Genomic DNA, 16,929 nt, shown 5'->3' on the forward strand with positions numbered 1-16,929 from the left:
GATGTCTCTTTCAAAATATATAAGAGAAGGTGGGCAGTGGGGGACGGGGGAGGTAAGAAGAGAATCAAAGTACTGATTACGTAAGAGAAATAAAGTTATGAATCTGTGAAAGGTGTGAACAAATACATAGCCTCGAAAAAAAAAAAAAAAAAAAGATTAAATTCTTTAATTATGTCAACTTATGTTTTGATAATGTTTGTGTCTTAATTATATTGATAACAATGTGCCATCCATTCCCAGTTGAAAACCAATGATCAATTTAATTTTTTTTAATGAGCCTTTTTTCACCAGTTTTATTCTAGTTTTCAACAGGAGTAACAAATTGGAAATATAATATGGAGAATTTAACCTCTGTCCCACCAACCTGGTTGTATTTGAGGTCCGCTATAACATCCTTTATCCTCCAAGCCTCTCCCCCTATTTTCATTTAGCTACACCTAGATAAACAGATCTGCGTCTTTCAACTATCCTATATAACTAAAAGTGGTGCTTTTATATTATTTTCATCATTAATACAGTGATATTGTGAAGCGGAAAAAAAAAATCTCTTTCATAGAGAAGGAAGACAAAGCGTTTTAAATGGGAAAGCAGTCATCTCTTAATCACATCATCAGAATAGAAATTTCAGCGCCGCATGATGTTGGAATCTATACATAATTCTGGATAATTCTATCTATTTCATGGATTTTTTTAAAAGCATATTGTTATTTACAACATTCATTTAAAACAAAAGTAGTGAAGGCAGAATATGGGAGGAGCTGAGGATGGGAGAGAAAGAGCATAATAGGGACAACAGTAATAAGAATTCTATTCTATTTGTTTGTTTGTTTTTTAAACTCATAATTAAAGGTGCAGCACAAAAAAAAATCAAACTGAAGCGAAATGTCAAGAAAGTTGTTTGGGAAAATAAAAGAATTAGTGCAAATTAAAAAAAAAAAAGAAAAAGAAAATACACTACAGCTGAATCTACTTACTTGAAGTCAAAACGATCTATGCAAATGAAGAGGTGAGACAGGAATGATGGGTAAGGTTTTCACAGGAAGTCTCTCCCATGCATTTGTTGTATAGTACATTATCACACAACAATAAAATATGAAGCATTTGTAAATTATACCACCAGACTTTCAATGAATGACCTTTTAGAAAATGCACTCTACAAACCTTTAAAAGTTAATATTTCAATACAACTACAAATTGCATGTGAAATTTTCTCATAAAATGCATCTAAGAACTATCTTTATATTCTTAATCTTCTATTTCATATAATCCTTAAACACTACTAATACTATACTATGTCAAATCTACATCCAAATTTTACTTTTAATTTTCTTTCCAATGCAAATTTGCCTTGAAGAAATGTAACAAAATGAGTAGGTATGTTTCATAAAGTCATAATATACAGTCATTTGGTCGGTAAAGTGAAAGTAGGTGGGCAGTCAAATTTTTTAAAAATCAAATAGTCTTTAGAAAAGCTCGATCTGTATATATGAAAAAAAAAGACGGAGAATTGTAGACAACTAAAGAACAATCACTTTCTAAAGCACGATCCTTTTCCATTTCCATTTCACATGCAAAAAAACCCCCAAAAAATTAAAAAGAAAAGGAAAAAACGGTGAACAAATTTTAAAATTCAATCAAAGCTTTAAAAAGTTTAGTTGGTTTTTGTTTTATTCTCTTTTCCCTAAAAGGGAAGAGAGATAAAACAATATAAGCAGACCTGTAAGTGGCAGTGAACAAAATGGTCTGAAAAGTTTTCATCAAAATGTTTTAAGGCAACATGCTTATATAAGTGCAATATGATCACAAAGAGAGGGAAAAAAAGATTGCGGGGATGTTGATGGAAATCCAACAAATGTCGGACACTTTACAGGTCTGTTTAAAAGTAATAATAAATCAGCTTTGAAGAAGAAATTGTCATCGATGGAATCACGTAGTTTTGTAATTGAAATTTTTGGGTAAATCAAATCATGGTGTGCATAAAACATCCGAAACCTGTTCTACATCCTCTCAAAACAGTATGCCTGTGTATTTTTAATAATGGTAGAGAATATATGCATAATCAACTAAATAATGTAAGCAACAAAATCATTTTACAAGAAAAAGTACTCAAATAATGAAAATGTAGCTTACAATAGGAGTGTGATTCTATCGATGATGTGAGCAACAAGATGAGATCGGTGAGATGATAAAAAATGTTAAAACGATTCAAATCCAAATTGTATAACTTATTAAGTGCCATGAAGTGATGATAAAAGCTTTTTCCTTTAACCTCCCGGAAAAATAATACCCCAAAAACAATTTTCAAAAATTCTGATTTCTTGCATGATAATAAAATGTTGATACAGTATATAGAATAAAAGATTATTATATAATTAACAGCTCTCATTCAGTGAATAAATTATATATAAATTATATACAAATGGTGCTTTGCTACGTACAAATCTTTAATAAAGTAACGTAATCTATAAAGCATTTTTAAAATCTTTGCTGTTTTATACTATCATTATCAATACATGAAGAAGGCAATAAGATTGAATATTTTTCTGCCATGCATTAAGTCTTAATGTTAATATTATTCTTCAATGTCGACAGCACCGCACAAACAACGTGAAACACTAGCTAGTGAGGAGGGGGTTAAAAATCTCATCAATAAATAATAATAATAATAATGCTTCTTCCTGGAAATTGAAAGCGCATTCTTGAATAAGGCGAGTGAGAATGCTGATGGCTGATAGGAACAAAACAAATAGAAACGTTAGTGAATGGCCAATTCACATGTGACTTTGAAGAGGAAAAAATAGAAACAAAACTAAACAAAAAAGCTAGTAAATAGTTGACCATCTAGCAACTTGGAGAAGAAAAAAAAAAATACAAACAAAAACAAAAAGAAGACAGTGAAAGGTCAACTAACAAGCAACTTTGTAGACAAAATTATCAAATCATCAAAAATCTCTAGCACTGCCTGCATCGATCAAAAATTGCACATTGTGAAGTGAAATATTGGGTAGATTATTATAAATACACGCCATTGATTATCTACGATGATGTACACCTTATCTTATGTAACTTAAAATGAGGGAAATCCAACAAAAAAAAGTGGAGTCTACAGTAAAAACTCAACTGATTTGGAAGGGGAAAAGGGGAAGGGGGGGCAATAGGAAACAATATCATAAAAATGAAAATAATTGAAAAACAAATGATCACAGCTCTGGTTAATTTTTGTTATGGCTTTTGAGGCGAAAGGAAACCAAAACAAATAAGATTAAACAAGCGAATTAATAATCACGGCATTGATATCACAATTTTGTATCTTCCGACTCTTTGGCTAAAGGAGGAGGGGGTGGGGGTGGACTGGGTCTGGGTCGAAGACTTGCTGACCTGCCTAAAGTATTAGACATGCCCGGGGCAACTAAAGAGGTGGGGCTACTTAGAGTGTTGTTGTGCGGTGCTGATAGATCTTTGGGAGTTAACAAACCGTCACCAGAGGAAGATGGAGACGCCATTACAATACCTGCTTTGGTAGCCGATGAATGTCCTCCTTCGCTTGATCCTTCCGCATTGGTGTTTATCATGGCGCCTGTGGATGCTGACCGTTGATGACCTTTGGTGCCCGGAGCTGGTATTGTGACCGGTGGGGGTAATTTTGGTCTTTCAGGCGGTGGTATGGTTGGCCTTTCTGCATGACCACCGCTGATTCGATGTTGCTGATGTCTCTCAAGGTTGTTTGTAGTTGTAGGAGTGGTAGCACCTGGAGCAGCAGCAGCAGCAGCAACAGAAGCAGCTGACGAAATGTCAGTTGGCGATTCAGGAGAAGCTAAAGGGGCAGATCGAGGCCAGGTGAGAGAGGTATTACCACCGCTATTGGCGCTGTCATCACTGGCACTGCTGTAGCTGTGACCGTTGTTGCTACTTCCATCCGAGTTAGCTTTTGACACGACCGAAGCCACACCTGTTGTTGCTGTTACCATCACATTGAAAGGTCGCTCTGGAGGTGGTGGTGGTGCTGGTTTTCTTGACACTCGCCTCGGTACTGGGCTGGTGGAATCAGACCTAATGACAGAGGTGAGAAAACAGGTTAATTTTTCATATATATATAGCAAAAATTTGCTACCTTCAAGGTGATTAATTTCACAACTGCAGTAAGGTCAAATCTGTGTCAAAAAAGATGCATTATATTATAATCCTGAAAACCATAACGAGCTCCAATTCTGACGATGGGCAAAAATACCATAATACCGATATTATCATCAATATTTAAATTAATGAATATACTTATTCTTCACAGATGATGTAAATAGTATCGATTTTTAAAAATCAACGTATAAATCTGGTATGACCCAGCCCGATAATATTTTTTTTGAACCCCCAACATGAACTTCCAGGTCATATAACAAAGAGTGTAAGACTTAAAAAACTGTTTATACAATAGAAATTGAACAATGTGTAGGATATCCAACAGAAAGCATACAATGAACGAAAATGTATAAAAATACAGTTTTTTAATGTACATTTGGCAGCACTGGTGTCATTCTTAATTTTACTGTGATAAAATATAGGAAAAAAACAGGCACAAAAACTGGCAATTCCACAAGAAATAGCAAAAACAAAATTAATATCACCATTAACAACGTTTGGAGAAATAGGTTGCCAATATTTTGGAATTAAAGGAAAACTTTTTTACTCTGCTATCATCAACATTAATATGGTTCATATGTAATGGGTGCCTTACCCGTCAGATGACACATTGACTGAGAGAGATGCAGGGGAAGTAGATTTAGGGCTTACAGGCTGTTGGTGGCTGTGTAAACCAGGGGAGGGAACCTAGAAACCAAAGAGTAAAACTGCTATAAAATCTTATTGACACATTGTATTTTAAGGTCTTTTATGAGTTCTATAAAAGCTTACTTACTTACTTACTTACTTACTATCCAGTGTCATCCTCATTGACATTGGCTGCCCGCAGTCTGTGATGACAAATGTCTGCCCATTCCTCTCGCCTGTTGATGGTACCATATAACTCTCTTCCATTCATATAAAAGCTTGCACCCCCCCCCCCTGCCCCTCCAAAGAAGAGTTGTTCCTAGTTTCTATGGCATGAAACAAGCAGTAAAAATTTCTTTCCATCCTTTGGACAGGATGCTGTCTGACCTTGCTATTGTAAAATCAAAGCCAATGTCAGTCTCCGACTCACTCTCTACCAGCTCAGCTACAGGGTCTTCTTTATAGAAACATTAATAGAAATATAAAATCTTTTCATGAATTATAGCAGCTTTATGGTATAATGGTATGAGACTCTCATTGTGAGTTGGAGGTAGATAGTTCCAGTCCGATTGTCTGCAGCGCAGAATAAGAGTCTTTGGTAAAGATTCCTTTTGTTTTTGTTTTTAAGGGTTTTACGGCGCTCATTGCAACACATTTAGGTTATATCAGCGCCAGTAAAAAGGCAGAAAATGGGATAGTAAAAAGTTCTAGAATTACAATTAAAGCACCCAAGAAAAAGTAAGACAAAGGGGAATTGAGAACAAATAGGGATCAGATGTAGATTCCAAGAGCACACCACCAATGTACTTAGTTTGAAATCACCTATAAGTCTCATCCAGACACAAGCACAAAATCCAAAAGAGGAACACACTCAAATGCTTACATTATACATTCAAAAAAAAATAATAATACATAACAGAGAGATGATTTACAAGGAAAAAAATATCATCTCCCAAAACAATAACTGCATTTGACTGTTTCCCTCCAGCTAGGATTCCGGCCAGTGCCAGGACAAAACCAAGTAATCTCATTCCGAGACAAAGACAGAAAGCATGTTGGATAACAGATATAAGGGGATAGAAGCCACAGCATGTACCTCCCTGCCCGCTATGGGAGGTCAGGATCCCCACCCAGTGGTAAAGATTCCTTATTCACATTTTCTCACAATACTCAGGGGCAGAATAAGTTTACATAAATTCATCCAACTGTTTCCTTCTCCAGAAATGACTCCACTTAGGGCTCAGGCAAAAACAAATATGGAGTTCCATTCCAGAACAAGAACACACTTGGCCACTTGGGTACAGACAAATGATTTAGAGGAATCGAAGACATAGTCCAGCTGTGGACCTACGAAGACTCAATCAGCCAATAAGTGCGGGGGGGGGGGGGGGAACCAACATTCCTCTGCCCTAAAGGAATTCAATCCTCTACCCACCTGTATTGTTGGTGTTTCCATGCCAGTGTTCATCATCGGGTTCTGACCTACTTGCTCGTGTTCTTCCTCATATCCACTGACATTGAAGTTGAACTCTGAAAAGACAATTTTGGCAATATCTAACATAAAAGTTGAAAACATAGAGAAATCTACTTCTCTACGTTTGGTCTTAATACAAAAATATTTAATCTCTCTACAAACTTTTGCATCACAATTTATAAAAATTAAATTTATTTTAAAAATACTTTTAAGAAGTGTTTTTATTCTGAAGTCTTATTTGTTTTGTTGGTGATTTTTTAAAAATCTACAAAGAAATAATATCTACAAAGAAATAAAAGGTGCAAACAATTTTGTCAGACTTCGATGATATTTAAAGAATAATTTTTTTTTTTTTTTTTTGAGGAAAGAAAAATTGAAATGTCGCTGTAAATTCATTACATTTCAAATTAAACATCTATTATTTTTCATTTATAAACCCCCTTAGTGTATAACCTTCATGCTCATTTGAGTAAAATAAAATAATAATAATTATAAATAACTAAAAACCTTGTATGGGAGTATTCAATGTGTACATATTGTAAAGTTTTGATATTGTGCTAGAGTTTTAGCAGTTAATTTGCTCCACAACCAGAATGTGTTTTGAAAATTATGAATCAAGAAAGATGGCTGCCAATATTAGAAGAAAGCATATTCAAAACTTAATATCTAGACTACCTGGTTTTACTTTTATCTATTAACTCAGATGGAATAAAAAAAAAAAATAAACTAAAATAAAGAAAATGGACAGCAAGTTCGGAAGAGGCAGAGACAGGGCTATCTCCACTGAAACATCATCACAACATGCATTGAGGGAGCGTCCAAGTACAGTCTTACGCAACTTATCCAAACTCAATTATTTGGCACTTTAACTTCTCCAGTTTAAAAATTCAGCAACAAATTTAAACTTCTTTTTTTTTTTTTTTTTTGGTTTCCCTCTAGGAAATTCACAGATCTCACATGTTTATTTGAGACTGTGGCAAAATGTAGGAGAGGATAGCTGGAAGAGTCAATTTCCCGATTAAATTCGATTAAATTAAGTTTTCAAAAAATTGAGAAGGAAAGGTTCTGTGTACTGAGCAAAACATAATCTCATAAATATGACAGAAATATAATTTTAACATAGTTTCACATCATTCAAACATCTTTGCTTATTGTTACCGACCCCTTTAATAAATCTATCTTCAAAATCGCCAACATTATCTTTTTAAAACAATTTTAATCAATTCCTAAGCCGCAAATTTATGTAAAATTTTCAAGCAAATTAGAATTTTTGTTTGACATCTTTCTCTTTTTTTTTTTTTTTTACAATTTCACCTTTCATTCTCAGGTATTTATAATTATTTCTTCATTATTTCCCTGCACTCGAGGATGATGTAAGGTTTGTGAGCGGACGATAAGATGACGAAGAAGTATTATTGTATTTGAGTTGCATATATGGCTAACATGTCCTAAAATCACAATCGTATCTGAAAGTCTCTAATATAAAATGTTTCCACTATACCCAGGGCCATTTTCTAGGAATGAAACACATTTTTTTTAAAAACCTTGTGATTTGAATTAATCTCAAACAGAAAAGAAAAAAAAAAAAAAACAAGACAAACAAACAAAAATGAGAGTTTTCATTCATTACATTTGGGAGTCTAGATGAAATATTCAAGTCTTTTCTTTTCAATAATGCAGTTGGCATTAGCCCCTTAGAAAGGAATTGCCATGCAGAGATCAGATGTCAACGAGTTAGAATGCATATCAAGGCATGCAGCAAAAGCAATCTTTTAACCATTAATTTGTGACATGGTTACGCCTGATCCTTTCCTAGACAAGGTCTTAAAAATTCAGAGAGTTGGGGTCAAAAGAAGTGTAAATAATTTCTCCTTTTTTGTTTTAATAACATCTAAAACAAGGGTGAAACGGAACTGGATGAAGGAATGTGCACATTCATTTCATACTTAATGTTACCCAAAGAATTGGTTGTTTTAAGAGGTCAAAACGACCAAAATAAAAACTCAACACTAAAAAGTTTTCACTTATTCCTTTTCAACACTGACAATATTCTCCATTTGATGTCTCAATTACACAAGTATTCATAAATGTCTTAAATGTCTTTGTTTTAATTCTGGATTGATATCTAATTTTATCTGATAATGAATACAAATATTTCTGGCGCTCAATCATTTCATTTCATACATATTGGAAAAAAAATAAAATTATTTTAAAAAATAAAAAATAAATTTAAAAAAATATATATACCATATATATATATGGTGTTTCTGTCGGAAATTTAAAAATACTGTTTTTTTCTTTGTCAACTATAATATATGTTTAAATGATAAGCAAAATGCCTTCTGTGGATGCCAAAACAAAACAAAACGGCAAAATGATGATCTTTTCAGAGCAGCAACCAAAAAAAAAAAAAAAACTTAATCAATAAAACAAAAAGTTAATAAAAAACAAGCTGCAATCAATGCCTCTGAAAAAAAAAAAAAGAAATTAAGTTAGAGTCAAATTTATTATTTTTGCTTTTTAAAATGAAGCAAGCGATTAAGTTACAATATTTAATCAAGACTTCCAGGCTTCAGTTGCGGTTGTCACCCGAGCACTTCTTTAATTGGATAAAAAGTCAATATCACAGGCAGATGCAAGCAATCAAATCAGAGTAACATTCCATTAGGTGAGTGAAAGGCACAAGAAGACTCCATGCCATTCTTTATTCTGCATTCCGCTAACCTTGTTTTGGAGAGAGTTCACTCGCTGTGGTAGTAGAGGGACTACTTGAATCTACATCGCCATAATGCTCTAATGATGAGGATTTAGGAGCAGATGCAACAGACGTGGGAGATGGGGACTTTGTCTTATGCATTAGCATTTTGGTGACAGCTGGGTTAGTACTACGACCAATAGATTCCAAATCACCATCTGCATTGTGATCAGCTTCCATTTTCTTTACCTGCTTCATGTCGCTGTCTTTGACCACACAACCCATTCTTTTTTTCTGTATTTCCTCATCCTTCATCAAACTTTCATTGGCCTTGACAAAGGTTGTAAGACCGAGACCTGGGCTACTTTCGCAAGTCTCATTTGTGGACATGCTTGAAATATCTTCCCACATGGCTTGGACTTTGGTCGAGTAATCAGACGGTCGTCGTAAAATGGCTTTAGTTTTCCCAATCCCTGCACTCGAGGATGATGTAAGGTTTGTGAGCGGACGATAAGATGACGAAGAAGATGAAGGAGAAGAAGAAAAGGTGGTAGAAGTAAAACTGTCACCATCATGAAGTCCTTTATTTAAACTCTCAACAGGCATTTGATGGTGGTGTTGCTGATGTTGGGATGAAGATCCGAGATTTTGGTGCTGCTTCGGTGCAGGTGGTTGACCAAGTTGAGATCGTGAGATTTTGGTTGGACCTGGTCGATGATAGTTGGCGTGAGGGTGACTTTCCATCTGACTGAAAGTTGCAGATGGAGGGGCTATGATCGTTGGAGCAGATCCTCGCTTTGAAGAGTTGTATGTGGAGGGCATGATGGGTTTAACGTCAGTGTCATCATAGCTACTACTTTCAACACTTTGGTTCCTGTTTTGGTTTGGTCGATTCCAGAATGGCTTCTGAGTATTTTGGCAAGATGAGGATAAGGATAAATCTATTGGAGCACAGTAGATATTGCTACAGTTACTTGTACCAGCAGAGCGATCAAATGCACTGTTACTACTTATATTAGGACTGGATCCTGTCATTGTTCTCGAAGATTCCTGACGGAAAGGCCTCGTTTGGTACAAAAGTCCTGAATTGAGTGCTTGAGATTCTGACTGAGAAAGGGAAGAAGAAGGGGAAGAAGAGTAAGCAGCACCGGCTGTGCGTAAGAAATTCTGGGTAAGTTTGCTGACTGGGGACATTTTCTTAGATGGTCGGGATGGTCTTGTGGGGAAACCAACATGACTAGAGGAAGATTCGGTAGAGGTAGAGGTTGTCGTAGTTGTGTTTGTATCTGTGGAGGTGGAAGGGTCTTTGAGCGGGTGTAAGCTCGTGACAGTGCTACTCCTGTATAGTGGAGATTGTGCACGAGATGTAAACATAATATTGTCATAGTCTCCTGTGTCGTAAGACGAAGAACTGACTTGTGTTGGTAAGGTATGCCCACGTTCTCGTATACCTTTGTTTTCATTTATGAGCTTGTTGATGCTGCTGTTACTACTGCTATTACCAATATTGGAGGAAATCAAATTGCTTTCATATTGGTTTTCTGTTTTGGTAGGAGAAGTGGACTTAGTCAAAAACATTGTCTTTCCCCTCATCACATAATTTGGACCCTTGTTATCACATAAATTCTCCATACTCGCTGACTGTTTCCGTTTGGGTTGTATCATCTCCAAAAGACTCTGCTTTCTCTCAACTCCTCCACCTATCCCTACCAATTTTTCAGGAATGACTTCCATCTTTGGAGGTTCTTTTGGGGCTTTGGGGCAGCTGCCTTCCTTGGTTGCACGGAAATCGTAGTCTTCTGATGTGTTATGATTTTTGTAAAAAAAGGTAATGATAATAATAATTATACATACATGACAACATCGAATGATAAAAGTTTACAAAATGAATAAAATGAAACTGCTTGAAAGCAATAAAATCGCTAATAAGAAACGATTATGTCTTGCTCTCAACTTGAGGAAATGAATCATTTTTTAAAAAGTTTTTCAAGACTTGGACCATTCTCCTCCCACTAGAATGGACATTTGCTGCATATTTCCATAAACAAAACAAGTGACTTATCTGTCATGAAAATCTGTCAACATTTCAAAAAATCAAATGACCTATTCTATACACCAACTTTAAAACCTTTAAAAAAAAAAACAAATTCCAAGGACATAGTTTTATTTTCTATCATGGATCAAAGATCTCTTTGCAAAATTAAATTAAATCATAGGTCTCAAGTCAGAATTTTTAAAAAGAAAGAATATGTCGCAGCTTCCACGAAAAGCACATTTTATAATAACTTAAGTAGAGCAATATGCCCAAATTAATGACAATACTGGTAAAATATAGAAATCAAATATCAACATACAAATCATACTATAACAAGTAAAAAATAGTTAATGAACTAATAAACATGGATAATTCCTTGCAATAAGACTGTTTACAATGATCTTTGAAGATGTATAGATAATACCAAGGGCCTGGAGCTCGAGCTGGAGAAAATAGCAGACTTGAAATAACGGAAATCCGCTAAATATCAGTGAACTTCATTAGAAATTCAGAATCAAATAAAAGAAATGTATTGTTTTTAAAATAAATAAAAAAGTTGTTTTGTTTTGTTTTTCTACATTTTTTAAATAATTCATTATTTAAAATGCTTCAGTACTCTCTGATCATCTAACTTGTCTAAAGAAAGTCTGGTAACCGTGACCATCATATAAAAGCCCATGCTACATATTTTGTTTTTCCACAAACACATATCGCATTAATTAACCACTTAACTAGCCATGTGTGTTAATGTCTGCAAAAAGAAGATAGAGCTGCTTTGAGAGCAACACTCTTTTGATGTATAGATACACAAAAAACAAAACAACAAAAAAACAATAAAAACGCAGTTAAAAGGAAAAAAGAAAGAATATATAAACATAACTGTTTACGACAAATGCAGCACAAAAAGCATTTGGTGGTGCATATTATAAGAAAATAGCGAGAGGAAAAAAATTAACCAAAAAAAAAAACACTTATTGATTTTAATGAAAGTCCTATCACAACACAACATGCTCCGTCACCCATGCTGATCAGTATTGGAAAGTATAAATATTTTAACTGGAGTGAGACTGGACTGCTTGGATCATTGTCTTGTTTTGCCAGTCCATAAATATTGAAAAATAGACATAACCAGATAAGTAGATAGAAAAACACAAGAACACAAAGAATTCAAAAGAAGACTTAACTTTTATTTTCTTAAAGAGATTTTTTTTTTCACCATTATTTGCTTGAATTACAATTTTTAAAATTTTCGCTTGAAATTTTGCTTATGAAAATAGAACCACATTGTGCGAGACCAATAGGTGCAATGAATGATCAGTCTGGATAAAAATAAATGACCCACATGATCTAATATTCTGAGAAACAAATGACAGACCAAAGTACCAAACCAGCAATTAAAAAGACAAATCAAATTGAAAACCACTGAGAACAAAAACGGCTATCGGACAAATTACATTAAAATGACTATCATTTATTTGATGAAAAATTGGGGAACAGGTTCTGGTGCAATAAAGATAAAATTCGGAAAAGGTGGGAATGATACAGTGCTAGACAACAACAAGAAGAGAAAAGAAAATAAAGAAAAAAAAATACAAAGTATAAAACACCCCAAAAAAGTAAGCCTTTATCGTCTTGAGGATCAAACATCAGACCTTCCAATAGCAGATCACATGTCTGTTTGACAATCAGAAAGTCTGAGGTTCAATCTTCAGTCAAGGGAGGACGATGATATATTTTCTTGTATATCTCATTCTGGCTATATCTGGCACTGTATCAATACCCATCTTCTCGAATTTTTGTTTTACTGACTTGTTGAACTGGGCTATGTAATAGACAGGATAAGGGATACAGCGAAAGACAAATTGGTGTTTGAGAAAGAAGAGGGTACGAGTATCATCTGGCATTTTATATACACAAACACCAAACTGATAACCGAGTAAATGTCCCGAATTCTGGCTTTTTGCAAGAGTATCATAAAAATACCATTAAACGCGTTGCAATTCGCACTGTTTTTAAAACCTCCTCAGCATGAGTGACCACTTAATATAAATGTTTTTTATTAAAGCTGCATTTGACCTCCAGGGAAGAAATAAGCAGCCTGAGTGACTAGTAAATATCATAAGCATATTTGATTACAAGTGTATTTACCTCCTGGGAAAAAGTAATCGGCATGAGTGACCACAGCCTCTATCACAGTGCTCAGTGTTCCAGTTGTTATCATGCTGGGTCTGGAGAGGTAGGATTAAAAAAAAAAATATTCAAAACAAGTCTTTGACGAACACAGAATTTTCTAAGAAAAATTAATGTATTTACAATTTGACCTCAGGGGCATTAAATAATGCTTCAAAGCTTTGATTTTAATTGTACTCTGGTATAATTTTTTTTCTCCTTCAGTCACTAGGCCCATGTTGCCGGAGTTTATCCCGGTTTCTATAACATGAAACAGACAGTAGCAATTGCTTGCTATCCTTTGGATAGGACACTAGTCTATAGCAAAGAACTTTCCATCAGAACTAACATACCTAGCTAACAAATCACTACTGGATGGGTAATAAAAACAATCTCACTTCACCCGGGATCGATCTCACTCCCTTTGCATGTGAAGTAAGTACTCTATCTACTGAACCATCTGGACCCCTGATATCAAGCAATAATTGATAATAATAATAATAATAATAATAATAATAATAATAATAATAATACACATTTATATAGCGCTCATTCTAGTGTAAAACACATGCTCTGGGCACTTTACAATATAAATATCAATTTTAAGTGAAAAAAAATAAATAATAATAATAATTCATAGCTAAATCAAGGATTCATAGAGTCAATAAAAACAAATACAGTAAAAATGTGTCTTGAGATTCTTTTTAAAGGTAGGTAAAGACTTGCACTCCCTCAGACCACGTGGTAGTTCATTCCAAATCTTGGGGCGAAACAAGCAAACGATCTATCACCAAATTTTGTTCTTGATCTTTTTTCCGAAATTTTCGTTTGGTCATTACATGATCTTAAAGTGTAATTTTCAAATTTACACATGACCACGTGATCTGTGAGATATGCCGGTGCCATACCAGTCAAACACTTATAAACAAGACACACTGCTTTGTAATATGTGCGCTTTTCAATGGGCAACCAGTGGAGAGAGGCCAACCAAGGGGTTGCATGATCAAATTTTTTTTTGCCAAAAACTAATCTTGCTGCACTGTTTTGTAGTAGTTGTAATTGTTTAATAGAAGCCTGAGGCAAGTTGAAAAGCAGGGAGTTACAATAATCTAGTTTCGAAAAAATGAGGGAAACAACCAATGTTTTACATGTTCCAATTGCAATATACTTACGGATCGAACTGATTTTCTTCAATTAAAAGTATAAAGATTTACAGAGAGCAGAAATGTGAGCTGACATTCTCATTTCTGAATCAAAATAGACACCCAAATGATAGTGAATAAAACATTACATACTTATGTAGTTCTACAGTTAGAGTAAAAATAATTGTGGTTCTACAAATTATTCCAAGTTGTGGGCAAGGCTGTAGAAATCACTGATTACGTATGTGTACCTACTCCATACATCAATTGAATATGCAATAGTCTACTTACGTATCTGTACCCTCGGACCAGAGTAAATTTGGTCCGACAACTATTGCAATGTTTGATGCTTTCATTTTGTTCACATCACTCTTGTCTTTCAATTTTGCTAAAAACTTTATCAAATATCTGGTAAAAAAAAAACAAAAGACAAAAAAAAAGACATGAAATTAAGCATAATCATGAAGTCTGACGAGGACAAAGATAAATAAATTAAAACTTTTGTGATTCATTTTTATATCATTAAAATAACTCAATGATATTCGGCTTTTTGAAATGTAAAATAACCCGAATCTGCTTGCGCTCAATTTTACTGTTCAAATTCCACATATTTTTCCAACAATATTTCAAAACTAATTATGAAATTAATTACTGAGATACAAGCTACAAAATAACTTCTGTGCGACAGGCGAGCTAAAAAATAAACAAAACAATACATGACTTCGAATCAAATCAGTGTGAATGAGACAAATGCTCTATTGACGAAGATACCAGGACCCCATGCCATATTTTCAACAACAAAAAAAAGAATCCTTTGGAACCATGAAGCCCATGAAACTGTGATGTTAAACGAACAGTAACATTTGAAAATTGGCTGCTTTCACACGAATAAGATGTTAGTGTCTTACAAAGCAGTTTCTGCCACATCCAATAAACACAGCTATTAACCATAGCTGTGGGAGTTGAGAGAGATCAAAAAAAAAAAAAAAAGAACCTTAGCTCAAACTAAGATTTAAATAAGTCTTTCTTTTATTGAGTTGAGTATTCTACCAAAATACTGATTTTATTAATTTTTCACTAATATACTCACAATTGTTAGGAACTACAAATGAAACAACTGGTCCGTAAGAAATACAATAAACAAAAAGTAAAAAGTTTGATTTAAATTTACTAACAAAAATTTTAAAAAGTAACTTATTAAATATAAAAGCATCTCAGAACTTCAAATTTACGTTGAGAAGATTGAGAACCTGTGAAAATATTTGTTTCTAGTTACCTAAAATTGTTGTAGTTGGCAACTGGTAATCGGTTAATGACAGTCCAAAGAGTGGTTAGTCTTTGTTCAGGTTGTCTGTGGGGGAGGAGAGAGAATATGGTGAGTAGACTTATTGACATTGTTGAAGTTAAATGATTTCAAAAATGATGATCTGTACTAAAGCTTGCCCCCATTCAAAATTCCCCACGACATTAAAAGCAATTTATGAGGAAAGCTGAAGACAGATCTGGATGTAGGGCCCTATCATGCCTTTAGATCACACAAAGCAATTGATATTACAAAAAGTAATAAATAATATTTAATAACAACAACAATAATAATAATAATAATAATAATAATAATAATAATAATAATAATAATAATAATAATAATAATAATAATAATAATCTCCAGAAATAAACACATCAGGGCTATGAACAGTTTTTTTGTTTTGTTTTGTTTATTTGTCACAAGTGAGTGACTCTTATGTCAAATAAAGCAAAATAATAATAATAATAATAATAATAAATAATTATATTATTATTATTATTATTTATTATTATTATTATTATTATTATTATTATTATCATCATAACTATAATAATAATAAATAATAATAATAATAATAATAATAATAATAATAATAATAATAATAATAATAATAATAATAATGATGATGATGATGATGATGATGATGATGATGATGATGATGATGATGATGATGATGATGGTGATGATGATGATGATGATGATGATAAACACATCAGGGCTATGAACAGTGAGTTTTGTTGTTTTGTTTTGTTTGTTTGTCACAAGTGAGTGGCTCTCATGTCAAATAAAGCAAAAAAGACAGAAAATTCACTAAGGAATGCATTACAACTCACAAAGTAGCGGCATGCATAAAATCGTCATGAAGTGCGTAGGTCAGAAGTGGTTCTGGCAACTCTCTCAGGTACTGCTTTAAGGCTCCTGTAGGTCGAAAAACAGACATTTCAAAATCACATTGCCGATAACAAAAAACAGATTTGCTTGGTAAAAAGAATATAAAATTTCTATTGAAAACTGAATTTAGCAAAATGAAAATATTAATAAATGATCAAATTCTACTTTTTTAGCCTGAAATAATAGAGAAGTGAAATATTTTCAATATGTAATCTTTATTATTTTTACACCATACTATTCCACCATCCACAATTATAGGGGAGCACTGTGGATCGTGGGCCATAATCAAAACATAACTTACAGGTCAAAAGCAAGTACATTTATGTGAGAGAAAGTGAAAAAGGAGGAAAACTTTGAACAATTACTTCCTCACCCCCCCCCCCCCACCCCCCCATTTTTAGAGCAATTGTGAGGGTAATCAAGAGTGGGAAACTGCAGCTATTTGTTCCACCACAC

At 33.9% G+C, this 16,929-nt stretch overlaps 1 protein-coding gene across 6 annotated transcripts in view; it reads right to left on the bottom strand.

Annotated features, from left to right (window-relative positions):
- LOC144973493 (uncharacterized) overlaps positions 1–16,929 on the bottom strand; it is a 51,581-nt gene that overhangs the window by 23,706 nt on the left and 10,946 nt on the right. For 2 of the 6 annotated variants that reach the window (XR_013645554.1, XM_078915979.1), the window contains exons 12-20: positions 16,416–16,500; positions 15,553–15,627; positions 14,568–14,684; positions 13,114–13,193; positions 8,960–10,729; positions 6,197–6,291; positions 4,730–4,821; positions 3,512–4,050; positions 975–990 (exon numbers count right to left, since the gene is read on the bottom strand). Coding sequence is in view for 5 of the 6 variants with exons in the window: in XM_078915979.1 (XP_078772105.1) it covers positions 975–990; positions 3,512–4,050; positions 4,730–4,821; positions 6,197–6,291; positions 8,960–10,729; positions 13,114–13,193; positions 14,568–14,684; positions 15,553–15,627; positions 16,416–16,500 (2,869 nt within the window). In the remaining variant the exon portion in view is untranslated. Of the gene's footprint in view, positions 1–263; positions 4,051–4,729; positions 4,822–6,196; positions 6,292–8,959; positions 10,730–13,113; positions 13,194–14,567; positions 14,685–15,552; positions 15,628–16,415; positions 16,501–16,929 lie in introns of those variants that run through there. The other 4 variants (XM_078915978.1, XM_078915977.1, XM_078915976.1 and 1 more) reach the window with 3 other exon arrangements.

This window comes from Berghia stephanieae, chromosome 5, assembly GCF_034508935.2.
Source record: "Berghia stephanieae isolate SIO BIC M18660-M18661 chromosome 5, UCSD_Bste_1.3, whole genome shotgun sequence".
NCBI lineage: Eukaryota > Metazoa > Mollusca > Gastropoda > Nudibranchia > Aeolidiidae > Berghia > Berghia stephanieae.